Source organism: Chlorocebus sabaeus, chromosome 19, assembly GCF_047675955.1.
Source record: "Chlorocebus sabaeus isolate Y175 chromosome 19, mChlSab1.0.hap1, whole genome shotgun sequence".
In the NCBI taxonomy this organism is placed as follows: domain Eukaryota; kingdom Metazoa; phylum Chordata; class Mammalia; order Primates; family Cercopithecidae; genus Chlorocebus; species Chlorocebus sabaeus.
Genome location: NC_132922.1, coordinates 25,775,672 through 25,794,139, shown reverse-complemented (window position 1 = coordinate 25,794,139; position 18,468 = coordinate 25,775,672). Strand labels below are relative to the sequence as shown.

At 48.6% G+C, this 18,468-nt stretch overlaps 1 protein-coding gene across 2 annotated transcripts in view; it reads left to right on the top strand.

Moving 5' to 3' along the window:
- The window catches only part of KIAA1671 (KIAA1671 ortholog), a 254,784-nt gene that overhangs the window by 84,671 nt on the left and 151,645 nt on the right, over positions 1-18,468 (top strand). For both annotated transcript variants that reach the window (XM_073006862.1, XM_073006863.1), the window contains exons 4-5: positions 959-1,046; positions 7,675-10,473. In XM_073006862.1, coding sequence (XP_072862963.1) covers positions 959-1,046; positions 7,675-10,473 — 2,887 coding nt within the window. The remainder of the gene's footprint in view (positions 1-958; positions 1,047-7,674; positions 10,474-18,468) is intronic.

The window sequence follows — 18,468 nt, the reverse complement described above, 5'->3', positions numbered from 1 at the left end:
AGAGAGCTCTCCCGGGATGGAAAGCTTCTAGCTCCACCCCCTCTTCCCTTTTTAAGGTGGGGAAAACGAGGCCCAGAGAGGGCCTGGTAATCCAGAGAGGCAGAGACACACCTGGGCCCCCACACATTCCTTGACATCCCACTACCCTTCAGTCTGGGGGCTGCTCTGAGGCGGGGCTGCTCTTTTACCTGGCATTGCTAACAACAGCCATTCATTATCCCTCCTGGGGCATCTCCGCTCTTCCCTAAACGCCCTCACATAGCTATTAGGGCCTTAAGCAGCCTCTTATCTGCCCCATAAAAGGGATGGGGAGGTGTTAATTATCCCCGTTTTATAGATGAAGAAACAGAGGCTCAGGTGAGGTCACAAGCCTAACCCAGGCTCCCCCAGTGAAGAGGCAGTAGAGCTGGGACCGGCACCTGGGTGTCTTCCCCCAGCCTGGGGCTCCTTCCACCCCGGTAATGCTGTGTTTAAGGTAGGCTCTCCCCACTGGGCAGTTCTCCTTTTGGTAAGGGGAAAGGAAATGTCCTTTCTTTTTTTTTTTTGTTTTTTTTTTTTTGTTTTTGAGACGGAGTCTCGCTCTGTCGCCCAGGCTGGAGTGCAGTGGCCGGATCTCAGCTCACTGCAAGCTCCGCCTCCCGGGTTTACGCCATTCTCCTGCCTCAGCCTCCCGAGTAGCTGGGACTACAGGCGCCCGCCACCTCGCCCGGCTAGTTTTTTTTTGTATTTTTAGTAGAGACGGCGTTTCACCATGTTAGCCACGATGGTCTCGATCTCCTGACCTCGTGATCCGCCCGTCTCGGCCTCCCAATGTGCTGGGATTACAGGCTTGAGCCACCGCGCCCAGCCGGAAATGTCCTTTCTTAAGGTTACTTGGCCTGGGCTCCTGAGCTGGTGTGTGGGCTGGGGGGAGTAACAGCTTCCAGCTCCGTAAAGGTAACTCAGATCTCTGCACCAGGTTTTCAAGTTCAGCTTCAAGCAACGAAGTGAAATATGAGAAGAGTGCCGAGCTGACCAGCGAGTTTCCTAAGGAACCGAGAGAAAAGGTAAGGAGTGGCTATGTGGCACATCTCTCATTAACCGGCAGGCAGTTATAGCTGCGGGAAAAAGAGCCTCCATGATCTTCTAGACCCCGGGAAGACTCAGAAACATGTCATGCACACGATAAAACATTTTTTCGTCTAATGTTGGGACTATGAAGTCCCTTCTGGCATGAAGAGTGGTGACTCCCTACTCCCAGGTGTTAAATGCTGTTTACAAATGTATCAGGCGTTTTTTTCTTTGCAAATAGGCAGAGGGGCACGGCTTTCTTATATAGGAGTGCCCGCTTTATTAAAATACTAAAATTTAGGTTTAAGATGTTAATAGAGGCCGGGCGCGGTGGCTCAAGCCTGTAATCCCAGCACTTTGGGAGGCTGAGACGGGCAGATCACGAGGTCAGGAGATCGAGACCATCCTGGCTAACACGGTGAAACCCCGTCTCTACTAAAAAAAAATACAAAAAACTAGCCGGGCGAGGTGGCGGGTGCCTGTAGTCCCAGCTACTCGGGAGGCTGAGGCAGGAGAATGGCGTAAACCCGGGAGGCGGAGCTTGCAGTGAGCTGAGATCCGGCCACTGCACTCCAGCCTGGGCGACAGAGCGAGACTCCGTCTCAAAAAAAAAAAAAAAAAAAAAAAGATGTTAATAGAAACTCCTTCAAGGTCCTTCATAATGGTTCTTCCTGCCTTCCCCCTACTTACCACCTAGCCATAGAAGGAAGAAGTAGGTGGCTGGGCACATTGGCTCACATCTGTAATCCCAGCACTTTGGGAGGCTGAGGTGTGGTGGGAGGATTGCTTGAGCCCACAAGTTTGAGACCAGCCTGGGCAACATAGTGAGACTCTTATCTCTAAAAGAAAAAACTTTTGTTTAATTAGCCAGATGTGGTTGTGTATACCTTATAGTTCTAGTTACTCCAGAGGCTGAGGCAGGAGGATGGCCTGAGTCCAGGACTTTGAGGCTGCAGTGAGCCATGATCACACCACTGCACTCCAGCCTGGGCGACAGAGTGAGACCTGTCTCTAAAAAATAAAAATATAGGCCGGGCGCGGTTTCTTACACCTGTAATCCCAGCACTTTGGGAGGCCAAGGTGGGCGGATCACAAGGTCAGGAGATCAAGACCATCCTGGCTAACACGGTGAAACCCCGTCTCTACTAAAAACACAAAAAAATTAGCTGGGCATGGTGGTGGACACCTGTAGTCCCAGCTACTTGGGAGGCTGAGGCAGGAGAATGGCGTGAACCCAGGAGGCGGAGCTTGCAGTGAGCAGAGATTGTGCCACTGAACTCCAGCCTGGGCGGCAGAGCGAGACTCTTGTCTCAAAAAAAATAAAATAAAAAATAAAAAATAAAAATATAAATATAAATGTAAATTAAGACAAAAAGAAAGAAGTAGGTTACCAGCAATTAAATTGCTTAAAAAGTATTTTTATTTCATTTTAATAAGAGAAAACTCATAAAATTAACTGCTAGCTATAATGGTTGATGCTTTCTGCAGAGTCTTAGTTTTTTTGAAAAAACAGCTTTAATTGAGATACAGTTGACATACAGGAAAGAGCACAGATTTAAAACATTCAACTTGGTGAGTTTCCCTATGTGTGTACACCTGTGAAACCACCATCACAGTCAAAATAGCAGACATCTCCATCACATGCAAAAGGTTCCTCATGCCACTTTGTTTTTTTGGTTTTTTTTTTTTGGAAATGGAATTTTGCCCTTGTCGCCCAGGCTGGAGTGCAGTGGCACGATCTTGGCTCACAGCAACATCCGCCTCCCAAGTTCAAGTGATTCTCCTGCCTCAGCCTCCCTAGTAGCTGGGATTACAGGCATCCACTACCACGCCTGGCGAATTTTTGTATTTTTAGTAGAGATGGGGTTTCGCTATGTTGGCCAGGCTGGTTTCGAACTCCTGACCTCAAGTTGTCCAGCCACTTCGGCCTCCCAAAGTGCTGGGATTACAGGTGTGAACCACCATGCCCGGCTGCCACTTTGTAATCTCTCCCTTCCCCTGGTCTTCCCAGCCCATCACAGGTCTGCTTCCTGTCCGTGTAGATTAGTTTGCATTTTCTAGACTTGAATATAAATGGAATCAGTCCTCTTTTATTTTGCCCTTGCTTCTTCACTCAGACTAGTTATGTTGAGATCATTCGTGGTGTAGCATGTATCAGTAGTTCATTCCTTTCTGTTGCTGACTGGTATTCTATTGTGTGAGTAGACCACAATTTGTCTATCCATTCATCTTTTGATGGACAATTAGGTTGTTACCAGTTTGGGGCAATTGCCAGTGAAGCTGCTGTGAACATTTGTGGACAAGGCTTTGTAAGAACTTCTATTTCTTTTCTTTTCTTTTTTTCTTTTTTCTTTTTTTCTTTTTTTATTTTTGAGACGGAGTCTTTCTCCGTTGCCCAGGCTGGAGTGCAGTGGTGCGATCTCGGCTCACAGCAACATCCGCCTCCCAGGTTCAAGTGATTCTCCTGCCTCAGCTTCCTGAGTAACTGGGACTACAGGCACCCGCCACCACGCCCAGCTAATTTTTTGTATTTTTAGTAGAGACAGGGTTTCACTGTGTTAGCCAGGATGGTCTTGATCTCCTGACCTCGTGATCCGCCTGCCTCGGCCTCCCAAAGTGCTGGGATTACAGGCATGAGCCACCGTGCCTGGCCTTTTTTTTTAAATTTTTGAGACAGAGTCTCACTCTGTTGCCTGAGATAGTACAGTCACATGATCTCGGCCCACTGCAACCTCTGCCTCCTGGGTTCAAGTAATTCTCATGCCTCAGCCTCTTGAGTAGCTGGGACTACAGTCACGTGCCTCTGTGCCCATTTAATCTTTTGTATTTTTAGTAGAGATGGGGTTTCACCATGTTGGCCAGGCCAGTCTTGAACTCCTGACCTCAGATGATCTGCCTGCCTTGGCCTCCCAAAGTGCTGGGATTATAGGCGTGAGCCACGGCATCTGGCCAGGACTTCAGTTTTCTTTTCTCTTGGGTAACCATTTAGGAGTAGAATGGCTGGATCATATGGTAGATGCATGTTTTATGTTTTAAGACACCTCTCTGGAGTTTTAAAAATAATACCAGTGCTTGATTTCGAGCTTGTACCCATCTCAGTAAATCACCAACAAAAGTGGGCTGGCTTTGAATGGCAATACCCACCACCACTCTTGTAGGCGGCGGTTTGCCCTGCAACTTTTATTGTTGTATTTTCTGAATCATTTCTTTGAAAATGGTTAGGGGGGGATCCAATTTAAGTAATTAAAGCTCCTTATATTTGTATTAAAATGCTGTAGTGACAGTAGCGGCAAGGGCAAAAAGGCTGTGTGTAGTGAGAGTGGCAAAATGCTGATTGTCATTAAATTGGGAGGGGTGGGTTGGGCAAGTTCGTTATTTTCTCTGTAATTTTGTGTATGTTTGAAACTTTAAAGAAGGGAATAGTTAAGAAAGAAACGCTTGCTTTACATGTGATGAAATTTTATCTCTGTTAAGTAGACTTTGTATGTGTGTGTATGTGGGTGTGTTTATTGTAGTAAAATACACATAACAAACTGGACGTGGTGGCTCATGCCTATAATCCCAGAACGTTAGGAGGCCAAGGTGGGAAGATTGCTTGAGGCCAGGAGTTTGAGGCTGCAGTGAGCTCTGATTACGCCACTGCACTCCAACCTGGGCAACAGAGCGAGATGCTGTCTTTATTTTATTTATTTATTTATTTATTTATTTATTTATTTATTTTTTTTGAGATAGAGTTTTGCTCTTGTTGCCCAGGCTGGAGTGTAATGGCACGATCTCGGCTCACTGCAACCTCTGTGTCCTGGGTTCAAGTGATTCTCCTGCCTCAGCCTCCTGAGTAGCTGGGATTGCAGGCATGTACCACCACCCCCAGATAATTTTGTATTTTTAGTAGAGACAGAGTTTCTCCATGTTGGTCAGGCTGGTCTCGAACTCCTGACCTCAGGTGATCTGCCCGCCTCGGCCTCCAAAAGTGCTAGGATTACAGGCATGAGCCACCGTGCCTGGTTGAAATCCTGCCTTTAAAAAGAAAAAAAGTACACAAAGCACAAAATATACTATTTTAACTATTTTTTTTTTTTTTTGAGACGGAGTCTCGCTCTGTCGCCCAGGCTGGAGTGCAGTGGTGCGATCTTGGCTCACTGCAAGCTCCGCCTCCCGGGTTCACGCCATTCTCCTGCCTCAGCCTTTCGAGTAGCTGGGACTACAGGCACCTGCCACCACGCCTGGCTAATTTTTTGTATTTTTCAGTAGAGACGGGGTTTCACTGTGTTAGCCAGGATGGTCTCGATCTCCTGACCTCGTGATCCGCCCGCCTTGGCCTCCCAAAGTGCTGGGATTACAGGCATGAGCCACCGCGCCCGGCTATTTTAACTATTTTTAAAGAAAAATAATGAATTTGTGAAATTTACAAAATTTACAAAGTTTCAAAAATTCACAGTCTTTCTAATATATATATAAATAATACAAAGAGAGTTCTGAAAGGCTCTTCAAGGATCATAACCCGTTGGTAATAGCTGTTATCCAGGAATGGGGACTAGTATTTGAACAAGGGAACAAAAATGATTTGAACTTTGGCCGGGCGTGGCGGTTCACACCTGTAATCCCAGCACTTTGGGAGGCCAAGGCGGGTGGTTTACCTGAGGTTGGGAGTTCGAGACCAGCCTGACCAACATGGAGAAATGCCGTCTCTACTAAAAATACAAAAAAAATTAACCAGGTGTGGTGGCGCATGCCTGTAATCCTAGCTACTCGGGAGGCTGAGGCAGGAGAATCACTTGAACCTGGGAGGCAGAGATTGCGGTGAACTAAGATCGCACCATTGCACTCTCAAAAAAAAAAAAAAAAAAAGAATTGAACTTTGTATTGTTTGGATTCCTTTACAATCAGAATTGATTCATACATTGTTTATGTAAAATGTACATATTAAAATATAAAGAGGCTGGGTGCGGTGGCTGGTGTTTGTAATCCCAGCACTTTCGGAGGCTGAGGCGGGTGGATCACTCGAAGCCAGGAGTTTCAAGACCAGTCTGGCCAACATGGTGAAACGCCATCACTACTAAAAACATACAAAAATTGGCTGGGTGTGGTGGTGCATGCCTGCATTCTCAGTTACTCGGGAGGCTGAGGCAGAAGAATCGCTTGAACCTGGGAGGTGGAGGTTGCAGTGAGCCAAGATCGTGCCATTGCACTCCAGCCTGGGTGAAAGAGCGAGACTCCATCTCAAAAAAAAAAAGTATATATATGTGTGTGTATATATATGTGTGTGTGTGTATACACGTATAAATTTAAACAAAGGTTTACAGTCAGTGTTTTTAGAGCACTTCATTGGCATTCCATCATCTACAGTAGAGGTTAGCAAACTGTGCCCCTGCCCTTATTGTAACTATTTTAAAGTGCACAACTGACTGGCATTAAGGATGTTTTCAGTGTTGTGCAAGCATCACCACTATCTAGTTCCAGAATCTTCTGTCACCTCAAGTGGAAACCTTGTGTCCTCATCACCCATTCCCAGGCATCCACTAATCTACTTTCTGTCTCTATGGATTAACCTATGATGTGTGTGTGTATATATATATATTTTTATATATATATACTTTTATATTTATATATATGTGCTGTATATAAATGGAGTCTTGTAACATGTAGCTTTTTGACTGGCTTCTTTTGCTTAGCATAATATTTTCAAAATTCATCCACGATGTAGCATGAATCAGTATTTAATTCCTTTTATTTATTTTTTTAGACGGAGGCTCGCTCTGTCGCCCAGGCTGGAGTGCAGTGCCACAACCTCGGCTCACTGCAATCTCCGTCCTCCAGGTTCGAGCAATTCTCTTGCCTCAGCCTCCCAAGTTGCTGGGACTACAGGCGTGTGCCACTACACCTGGCTAGTATTTTTAGTAGAGACAGGGTTTTACCATGTTGACCACGCTGGTCTCGAATTGCTGAGCTTAGGTGATCCGCCCGCCTCGGCCTCCCAAACTGCTAGGATCACAGGTTTGAGCCACCGCACCTGGCCTTTAATTCCTTTTAAAAGATTTTGGTTTTTTTTGTATAGATGAGGTCTCACTATTTTACCCAGGCTGGTCTGGGACTCCTGGATTTAAGCGATCCTCCCATCTCAGCTTCCCGAAGTACTGGGATTACAGGCATGAGCCACCGCACCTGGTGGGATCTGCCTCTTTCTATGGTAACCAATGCCTGTGCACTAGTCCATCGTTTGGAGATAATTGAAATTTAGCCAATGCCCTTCCAATGCGCATTCAGGTTGTTTCTGTGTTCTTTTGCTTACACCAATGGTACTGTCTCAGCTTTCTTGTTCATGTAGACTTGTGCATGTGGGCAAAGAGTCCTGGGAGGAACTTGGCCGGATAAAAGGAAATGAGTATTTTAACATCAGGATAGATACGCTGCATTGCCCATAGTCGGGTTCATTGATATTCTCTCCAACAGTATCTGAGTGTCCATTTCCCCACATCCTCGCCCACACTGGGTGTGTTCATTCTTTTCAATTTTATGGTATTTCATTGTTTTAATTATACAAGCAGCCCTTTTAATCACTCCACTTTTTCCTTTCCATCTCGAATCCTTTAACATTGAGGTGTTTCTTTTTTTGTTTCTTTCCAGCAAAAGGAGGGGCATGGTTTGGATGGAAGCCCCTGGAAGCCTGGGACACTCCGGGAGAAGTCCAGGCAGACGGAGCGGAAGGTTAGCTCTAACCAAGACCCGGACAGCTGCCGCGGTGGAAGCTCAGTGGAGGCGCTGTGCCCTTCTGACATCACTCCAGAAGATGATCGGAGCTTCCAGACTGTGTGGGCCACAGTGTTTGAGCACCATGTGGAGAGACACACAGTGGCTGACCAGTCTGGACATTGTGTCTCCACCACACCCCCTGGTGACACGGCCAATGCCCGTGTCTCAGAACCTAGGCCGAGGCCTGAGATGGGCTCTTGGCTGGGCAGGGACCCGCCGAGGCCTGAGATGGGCTCTTGGCTGGGCAGGGACCCACTAGACATGACAAAACTCAAGAAAGAGAATGCCAGAGGGTTTGACCATCCCGAGATGGAGAAACTGGGACGAACCGCCCTTTTGAACGGTGAACTGAGACCGTTTCACACGCCTCTCCGGGAAAAATATCCTTTGGCTGAGAACCGCAATAATAACACCTTCCTCAAACACTGGGAAAATCCTCCCCCATCGCAGAGGATTGAGCCCAGGTATGACATTGTGCATGCAGTGGGGGAGCGTGTGCACAGCGAGGCCGTCTCACCAGCACCGGAAGAGAAAGCGGTCACACTCCGCAGCCGCAGGTCTTGGCTCTCACTGAAAGACAGGCAGCTGTCCCACGAGGTCACCCCTGCTGACCTGGAGTGTGGTTTGGAAGGTCAGGCAGGGTCCGTCCAAAGGGCCAGTTTGATTTGGGAAGCTCGAGGCATGCCTGAGGCTAGTGGGCCGAAGTCTGGGGGCAATTGCCCGTCGCCCAAATGGACAGGCGGGGCGGTGGTGAGCTCGCACAAAGCCACCGTGGGGGTCAGCGAAGAGCACTGTGCTCCTGGGGCCACCTCTGTCCGGGTTGTCAAGGCTGCCGTCTGGGAAAGCCAGCATGAGGGGCCAGAAGGGGCCAGAAGCAAGCCAGGAGAGGGAGCAAGGGGCCCACCCCAGGGATGCCCCTTAGATCCTCCTTCCAGACCTTCGAATGAGCCTTCTGACTCCCAAGCACGAACACATCCAGATGCATTTGCTGTGCAGAAAGGGCCCTTCGTTGTAGCTGCCAGGGAGGGTGATCCAAGGCCGGCCCAGGTGCCACAGCTTGCAGTCAAAATGCGGAAAGCCAACCCCATGGACCAGAGAATGGACAGATGGCGGCGGCGGACTTTACCCCCCAACGTGAAGTTTGATACATTCAGTTCTCTCGTCCCAGAGGACTCTCCACGTGTGGGGCACAGACGAATAGATTATGTGAGCCCCACAGCCAGTGCCTTAAGAAAACCTCAACTATCCCACTACATGGTGGAGACCCAGGAGGTGAACCCAGGTGCTTCACGGGATCAGACCTCCCCAGCAGTGAAGCAAGGGTCACCTGTGGAACCCAAGGCGACATTTTTTGCAGTCACCTATCAGCTTCCCAATACTCAAAAGGCAAAGGGTGTGGTTCTGTCAGGGGCTGAAAACTTGCTGGAACATTCTAGAAAAATCACTCCACCCCCATCTCCTCATTCTTTAACATCCACTTTGGTTTCTCTTGGTCATGAAGAGGCACTGGAGATGGCAGGCAGTAAAAACTGGAGGAAGGGACGAGAGCATGAAAATGCAAGCATTTTAAAAACTCTGAAGCCAACAGACCGTCCATCATCTCTTGGGGCCAGGAGTCTGGAGCCTTTCACTGGAAGAATCATTGATGTGGATGCCTTATGGAGTCATCGGGGATCAGAAGATGGCCCTCGTCCTCAAAACGATTGGAAGGAAAGTGCGAACAAGATTTCCCCCAGCGGTGAAGCTCCCCAAACCACCCCAACTCTGAGGAGTCGCCCAAAAGATCTCCCTGTGAGAAGGAAGACTGATGTGATCAGTGAGACGTTCCCAGGTAAAATCAGAGACGGGTACAGATCCAGCGTTCTTGACATTGACGCCCTGATGGCTGAGTACCAGGAGCTGTCGCTGAAAGTCCCTGGGGAGGCTCAGGAGAGGAGGAGGAGTCCCACAGCAGAGTCCAGTACATTGCCTCGGGAGAGGCCTGTTCAGCCAGGTGGGGTGGAGCAGAGGAGGAGGAGCCTGAAGGAGGTGCCCGATACCGGGGGTCTCTGGAAACTGGCCAGCTCTGCCGAAATAAACCACAGTTTCACTCCTGGCTTAGGCAAGCAGCCAGCAGAGACCTCGGAGGCAGCCATGGGCACCAAATCTAGTCCTCCCTTCTGGGCTCTGCCACCCTCGGCTCCTTCTGAAAAGTATCCAGGGAGGGGCTCTCCTATCTCTGCGGATCCCAGGAAAAAAACCTTGGGGTTCGCTGAGGATGACAGAAAGGCCTTTGCCAGTAAACATCACGTTGCAAAGTGTCAGAATTACCTGGCTGAATCAAAGCCCTCTGCTCGGGAGGATCCAGGCAGTGGGGTCAGAGTGTCACCCAAATCGCCCCCCACTGACCAGAAGAAAGGGACCCCAAGGAAATCCACCGGGCGGGGAGAGGAGGGCAGTGTGGCCCAGTGGGTTGACTACCCACGTGACTGTGGACGGGTGCCGCTGGATATCAAGAGGACCTACTCAGAGAAGGGGCCCCCTGCCAACATCCGAGAGGGCCTGTCCATCATGCATGAAGCCAGAGAGAGGAGGCGAGAGCAGTCCAAAGGGAGGCCCAGCCTTACTGGAGAGAATTTGGAGGCCAAAATGGGACCCTGTTGGTGGGAGTCAGGGACTGGAGATAGCCACAAGGTAAGTACCAAGGCTCTTTTTAATTTTGTCAAAGGTGGATTAAACATCTAGCTTAGGGGGCCGAAATTCAGATTTTGTGTGGCCCACACGGGTACATAAACGAGTGGAGTCAGGCTGGGTGTGAGGCTTCAGGGAGGGGTGTGGATTGTAGCAGATAGAGAGCTCTTGCCCTCTCTGAACTGGGAACTGCTGCTTGGTCCTACCTGGTTCTCTTGTTTGTTTGAAACAGAGTCTTGCTGAGTTGCCCAAGCTGGAGTGCAGTGGCACGATCATGGCTCACTACAGCCGTAATCTCCTGGGCCGAAGCCATCCTCCTGCCTCAGGGTCCCAAATACCTGGGATGACAGGCATGCGCCACCATGCTTGGCTAATTTTTTATTTTTTGTAGAGAGGGTTTTGCCACGTTGCCCAGGCTGGTCTCAAACTCCTGGGCTCAAGTGATCCTCTTGCCTTGGCCTTCTACAGTGCTAGGATTACAGGTGTGTGCCACCACAGCTATTTCTTCACAGGCAGAAATATTGGCCTTGAGATGGCAAACCTCATTTATCAAGAGAATCTGAAAACATAGAGTTTTATGTGTAATCCCATTAGGAAATGAGGAGGCCTTTTTGTTTGTTTGTTTGTTTTTTGAGACGGAGTCTCGCTCTGTCGCCCAGGCTGCAGTGTGGTGGCGCGATCTCGGCTCACTGCAAGCTCCGCCTCCCGGGTTCACACCATTCTCCTGCCTCAGCCTCATGCCCAGCTAATTTTTTTTTTATTATTTTTTTTTCAGTAGAGACGGGGTTTCTCCGTGTTAGCCAGGTTGGTCTCAATCTCTTGACCTCGTGATCCACCCGCCTTGGCCTCCCAAAGTGCTGGGATTACAGGCGTGAGCCGCCGCGCCCGGCCGAGGAGGACTTATTTTTAAAAATGCTCTTCAGCCCAAACAAGACTTGTCTGCTAGCCCCATACAGCCCACGGGCCACCTGTTTTATACTTCTGTCCTACAATGACGATAATGATAGATATTAATGGTAGTTTTATTGTGCTTCTGCTGTATAGTAGCCTGTTGTATCCTGTTCATTATTGTTATTGTTATTATTTGTTTATTTTTTTTGAGATGGAGTCTCGCTCTGTCGCCCAGGCTGGAGTGCAGTGGTGTGATCTCAGGTCACTGTAAGCTCCGCCTCTCGGGTTCATACCGTTCTCCTGCCTCAGGTTCCCGAGTAGCTGGGACTACAGGTGCCCACCACCACGCCTGGCTAATTTTTTGCATTTTTAGTAGAGACAGGGTTTCACTGTGTTAGCCAGGATGGTCTCAATATCCTGACCTTGTGATCCGCCCGCCTTGGCCTCCCAAAGTGCTGGGATTACAGGCATGAGCCACCGCGCCCGGCCTCCTGTTCATTATCGTATCCCCAGAATCCAGCATCATGCTTGACATACTGTGAATGTCCAAGAAATATTTGTTGAATGAGTGAACAACTGATCTTAGTGAGGTTTTGGGTTCCAACAGAAGCAGACCCTTGTTTTTTTTTTTTTTCTTTTTTTTTTGAGACGGAATCTCACACTGTCACCTGGCTGGAATACAGTGGTGCAATCTCAGCTCACTGCAACCTCCGCCTCCCAGGTTCAAGTGATTCTCCTGCCTCAGCCTTCCAAGTAGCTGGGATTACAGGAGCCCGCCACCACACCCGGCTAGTTTTTTTTTTTTTTTTTTTTTTCTTTTATGTAGAGATAGGGTTTCATTATTTTGGCCAGGCTGGTCTTGAACTCCTGACCTTGTGATCCGCCTGCGTTGGCCTCCCAAAGTGCTGAGATTACAGGTGTGAGCCCCTGCACCTGGCCTGTAAGCACGTTTTAAGGGAGTGATCCCAGGAAGAACCAGTAGGGGAGAGAAGAAGTGAGGCAGGTGCTACAGGGGCCATGGTGGGCCACTGAGGATCAGTCTCACTGGAGACCCCTGGGAGTCAGCCTGGAACACCTCTGAGGTTGTCGTGTCCAGGGGTCAAGGGACCTGGAGTATGTATTTTCCAATCCCTCTGTCCTTGCCTGAGGCTGTTTGTGGGGTCATGAACATTCAGACTTTTCCATCCTGGCTGGCACCATGCTCAGCAGAAGAAAGAAAATCCCGCTTCCTTTGTTCAGTGAAGAACAGAAGGAAAGGGAAGGACGGATGGCAGGGTGGGGGGTGGGGAGGAAAGGAGGAAGGGATCACTTTAATTGCAAGCACACCCTTTTTGGGGTACATAAGCAGAACAGCTGTGAAGAAACCCTCACCCAAATAAGCCACTTTGTTTCTAACACACACACAAATTCAAATCTACCCAAATATCGATCAGTGAGGCTCTAGGGTGTTGGCAGGGGGCCCCTTCTCTTGATCTTTGGCATATACTTGAGTGTTGGGCAGAGTGCTGACACTACCTACTGCTGGTGTGATCATCTTCCTGTATAGATGGAGAAAAAAGCAGAGGCTCAGAGAGGTGAAGTAACTTGTCCCAGGTCACACAGCAGTAAGTGGCAAAACTGGTATTTGAACCAAAATCTGGCCTATTACCCAACAGGTAGTGGGCCATGTTCTACAAGACCATTCTGGTGAAGAACCATGAAGGTGGGGAAGAAATCTGAGGCACAGGGACCACCCTTTGGAAGCTTCTGCTCTCTGTGGGGAGATGGGACACTGTGATCCAAGACTGGGGAGTGATGGGGTGCAGAGGGAGGCACTGGAGAGGAGGCCCAAGGTGTCCTGGAGGAGGTGCTGGTCTCAGCCCAAGCTTGAGATGGCCATGCGTTTGGGTGGGCTGATGAGAGGAGGTGAGGGTATTCTCAGCAGGGCACAGCATGGACAAAGGTTTGGAGGTGGGAAAAGCGTAGGATGTTGTGGGAGACATGTGGAAACTGACTTAGCACCGCCCTGTGCGATGTGGCAGCAGCAAATCAGGCCCCAGATTCCCCCTTTGCCACTTGCAGACTGAGTGAGGCAGGGCAAAACCTTTCACCTCCCTGCACCTGAGTTTTCTTGTCTGTAAAGGGGACTAGGTGGCCAGTCTGGACGTGGATGCTGCAGAAAGGAAACACTGGGATACTGTCAGTAGCGATCATGCAGTGAGGATTTGTCTCCAGTTTAGAGTGGGTATGTGGTGGAGTTAGGCTTTGAACCCATGTCTGTTCCCAAGAGGCCAAGTTCTCTTAACCACGCTCAGGATCATGCAGACTTGGCGTCTCAGTCTCCACGCTGCTACTTGCCTGCTGTGTGTAAAGCAGCCTCTTGGCCTCTCCTGGCCTCAGTTTCCCCACCAGAGTTAACAGGGATTCCTGCCCCAAAGCACTGTTACTAGACTGAATTGAAATAAAGCACCCAGCTTGGGCCACCCCTGTGTGCTTCCTGAGAAGGCTTTCACCTGTGCCTACCCGCGGGCTAATATCGTGGCAACAGTGGCAGAAGGAAGAGGCCGTGGAAATGCGACACTTTATCTGTTTGCCAGCACCTGGCTCAGGGCTTGCCGGTGGTGAGGGAGTCGGGATGTTGTGGAGGGGGGGATCCTGGGCTCAGCTCTGTCCCGCAGCCCAGCCTTGGATGCCTGCCCGGAGCACGCAGGCACCAGCAGCGCTGGTTGTCAGGGGATCTGTTTTCTCACCAAGAGATTGGGAAGCCTTGGACCAGCTTCCCGTTTCTCTCTTGTCTCCTGCCCAAAGGTCTTTGGTTCTCGATCTTAAAAAATATATAATAATAAATACATAAAAACACACCAATACAGAAGGAAAAAATGTTGGTTGTTAAAATTTCAAACCTTACAGGGGTATAGAAAATAAAAGGTGAGTGTTCCCCAGAGGCAGCCACCATTGCAGTTGTTTACGTCCTTTCTGACTTTTCTATATTGACAGTCACTGATCAATCATATATATATGTATAATTGTCATACTTTTCATATTGCAATAGTAGCGAATACTTGAGTAAAATTTGAAATACTGTAGAAAAATGGTGTAGAGAGAAAATCTCCTTTAAATACTGAGTGTGGTGCATAAACTGGGGAACACCCTCCAGGCCCATTAGTGGTTTTTAACCGTGGACAATTTTGTCCCCGGGGCACATTTGGCAGTGTCTGGAGACATATTTTGTTGTTGTCACACCCTGGGAAGAGGTTGCTATTAGCGTCTTGTGGGTAGAAGCCAAGCGTGCTGCCCAATATCCTACAAGGCACAAGACGGCCCCCACTGCAAAGAATGCTCCAGCCCCAAGTGTTTGCGGTTTGTAGGTTGAGGAACCCTGGTCTAGACACAGACATAGATATAGGTAAATGCATAGACTTAGATACAGGTAAATACATAAGCTTTCTATGGAAACACAACAACAGTCTATGGAAAATCTTGTGGCTTAGGGTTTTTTTTTTTTTTTTTTTTTTGAGACAGAGTTTGGCTCTTGTCGCCTAGGCTGGAGTGCAGTGGCACGATCTCGGCTCACTGCAACCCCTGCCTCCTGGGTTCAAGTGATTCTCCTGCCTCAGCCTCCTGAGTAGGTGGGACTACAGGTGCACACCACCATGGCTGGCTAATTTTTTGTATCTTTAGTAGAGATGAGGTTTCACCATGTTGACCAGGCTGGTTTTGAACTCCTGGCCTCAAGCAATCTACCCGTCTTGGCCTCCCAAACTGCTAGGATTACAGGCGTGAGCCACCGCACCCGGCCTCCCCTTCCTCTTTTTAATGGTTGGTGATTATTGCATTATGTGACTGAGCCTAATCTGTTTTCACCTAGACCCTCACTGATGGGTATTTGGGTGGATTTGAATTTTTCTGTGTGTTAGAAACAGGGTTGCGCTGGATGCAGTGGCTCATATCTGTAATCCCAACACTTTGGGAGGCCGAGGCTGGAGGATCACTTGAGGTCACGAGTTCGAGACCAGTCTGGCCAACATGGTGAAACTCCATCTCTACTAAAAATACAAAACTTAGCTGGGTGTGGTGGCACATGCCTGTAATCCCAGGTACTCAGGAGGCTGAGGCAGGAGAATCGCTTGAACCTAGGAAGCGGAGATTGTAGTGAGCCGAGATCCGGCCGCTGCACTCCAGCTTGGGTGACAGAGCAAGACCCTGTCTCAAGAAAAAAATAAGAAGAAGAAAAAGAAACAAGGTGGCTTCCTTGGGTGAAGGTTTCTTGATTTACAGCCCAAAAGGGTGTGATTGTAATTCAAGTAATCCCTTCCTCTCTTTTTCTCTGTTCTTTACTTAACAAACATTTATAGAAACTGTTTCCCAGACCCAACTGTAGTATTTCATTTATTTAAATTATTTATTTTAGTTCTAAGAGAGAGAGGATTTCACGTGGCTCCACTCCAAAAATACTTAAAAACATACAATAAAAATTCCCCTGATACCTGCCGTGCTTACATTTCTTCTACCCGGTAATCACTTTTATTCCTTTTTTTTGGTCCACATTCTTTTGAGGCTCCTTTATGAATATACAAGCACATAGAAATACATATTTTTATTTTTGCTTCACTTTTCCATAATAGAGAGCATTTTGTCTAAGTGGTTGAAACTTTGGTTGCCTATGGGAGTAACACAGGGAATCCTAAAAGATATCAATGACTGGGCCTCTCTCCAGGCCAATTAGGTCAGAATCTCTGGGGGAAGACCTGTCTTTGTTAGTTATGAAAGCTCCCCAGGGGAATCTTGGGTTGAGGATCTCTGCTGAACCCACAGATTTTCCACCTTTCTGTTTTTCATATAATGTGTCTTGAGAGTTTTTTTTTTTGAGCCAAGGTTTCGCCTGTCACTCAGACTGGAGTGTAGTAGCGAGATCACGGCTCACTGCTGGAGTGATCATGACCTCAGCCTCCTGGGCTCCAGCAATCCTCCCACCTCAGCCTCCCAAGCAGCTGGGACTACAATCATATGCCACAACTCCTGGCTAATTTCTTTCTTTCTTTCTTTCTTTCTTTCTTTCTTTCTTTCTTTCTTTCTTTCTTTCTTTCTTTCTTTTTTTTTTTTTTTTTTTTTGAGATGGAGTCTCGCTCTGTCGCCCAGACAGAGTGCTGGAGTGCACTGGTGCGATCTTGGCTCACTGCAAGCTCTGCATCCCGGGTTCACACCATTCTTCTATCTCAGCCTCCCAAGTAGGTGGGACTATAGGTGCCCACCACCACGCCCAGCTGATTTTTTTGTATTGCTAGTAGAGACGGGGCTTCACCGTGTTAGCCAGGATGGACTCGATCTCCTGACTTCGTGATCTTGCCCGCCTCGGCCTCCCAAAGTACTGGGATTACAGGCGTGAGCCACCATGCCTGGCCAATTTTTTTTCTTTTTTTGTAGAGCTAGAAGTCTCCCTATGTTACCCAGGCTGGTATCAAACTCCTGGGCTCAAGCGATCCTCCTGCTTTCGCCTCCCAAAGTCCTGGGACTACAGGCGGGAGCCACTTCACCTGGTCTGAGAGTTTTTGGATTCAGCTTACAGACAGCATCCTCATTTTTATTTTTTATTTTTTGGTTGCTTGTGGATGTAGCACAGTTTCTTTAACCCTTTCTTGTGGATGCTATTTCCAATCCTTTGTATTTCAAACCATGTATGCATATCATAGTGCACACCTGCAGGTATATCCACAGACTGAGAATGCCGACTGCCCTTCTACGGGGGAATATGGTTGTGGTTTTGCAGAACTGCGTTCGTGTGCCCTGCAGTGGAGCTATACCTTTGACTTCCTTACTGGCCTCTTTCATTTCATCCTTCCCCGGTGTATTAGACTTCTGGAGGTCACCCTCTGACCCCATGAGTGCCCCTTACCTTTGACTGTGGTTTGGTTTGCTTTCTCCTGTTGTGAGCGAGGATGGCATCTTGTGAGGTATGTGAAGCCATTTGTATTTCTTTCTTGTAACCCACGTGCTTATGTTCTACCTGCTTTTCGTTGAAGACGTTGGTCCTTTTATCATTGATTTCTTAGAGCTCTTTATTAGGAGATGAATCTTTGTACTTGTATCATTTGATTTATTTCTGGAAATAGCCCCAGACTGCATACTGGGCAGACCTAGGATTAAACCCTACCTTGCAGGACTCTGGGCACCTCCCAGACCTCTCTGAGCCTTAGTTTCCTCATCTGTAGGATGGGACTCCTGCCTGCTTCATGGACTTGTCAGAGATTTATCATGAGATAATGTGTGGTCGACCCTTCACCCAGGAGCTGGTATGAAGAGCTTGAAGAAATCAGAGGGAAGCACTTTGGGGTTAACCTCCAGCCCTCTGTTCAGCCCATGCCAGGCAGACCCTGTTCTGGGTGCCAGGGCCTCTAGGCAGGACCTAGATGGGGCCAAGCCCACCATCTCAGGCTGTGTGATAGCTACTTGGTGGTGATTTAAATTTAGTTAAATACAATGAAAAATTCAGTTCCTTAGTCACTCTGTCCCTATTTAGATGTTCCAAAGCCACACATGGGTCCTGGCCACTGTATATGACTGGCAGGACATCTCCATTTACTATAGAACATTCTGGTGCACAGCACTGGTCTGGAGAGGCAGGCAGGCCTCCAGCCAGTGAATGAGTGAGGTTATTCATGGAGACAGTGGTAGGTCCTGGGAGTGAGAGAAAAAGGGGGCGACAGGAGGTCAGGAATGGGCTCTTGTGGGAAGGGACCTGAGAGATGCTATCTGAGTGGTGGAAGGGACCCAGCCAGGCAAACATCTGGGAGGAGGAGGAAGGAGCAGTAAGTGAAGATGCCCCAGTGGGGGGATGAGCTTATCCTGGGATACTCGAGGGACTCCAGGGGCACAGGGGTGTGGGCCCCAGCGGAAGGTGAGAGGTGGGCGGCCAAGGGCACGGGGAACCATAGAAGGGTTCTGAACTCTGCTGTCCAGATTGCATCTTAGAGAACCCATCACCCCATCAGCTGCTCCTTATGTGGAGACCTAGGGTGGAGGCAGGGAGTCCAGTGAGGAGGCTGCTGTGGTCCTCACAGGCTTAACAGGGCTAGCACCAGGTGACTGTGGAGGTGGACAGAAGTAGAGAGGTTGGTGGCATTTTTTGTT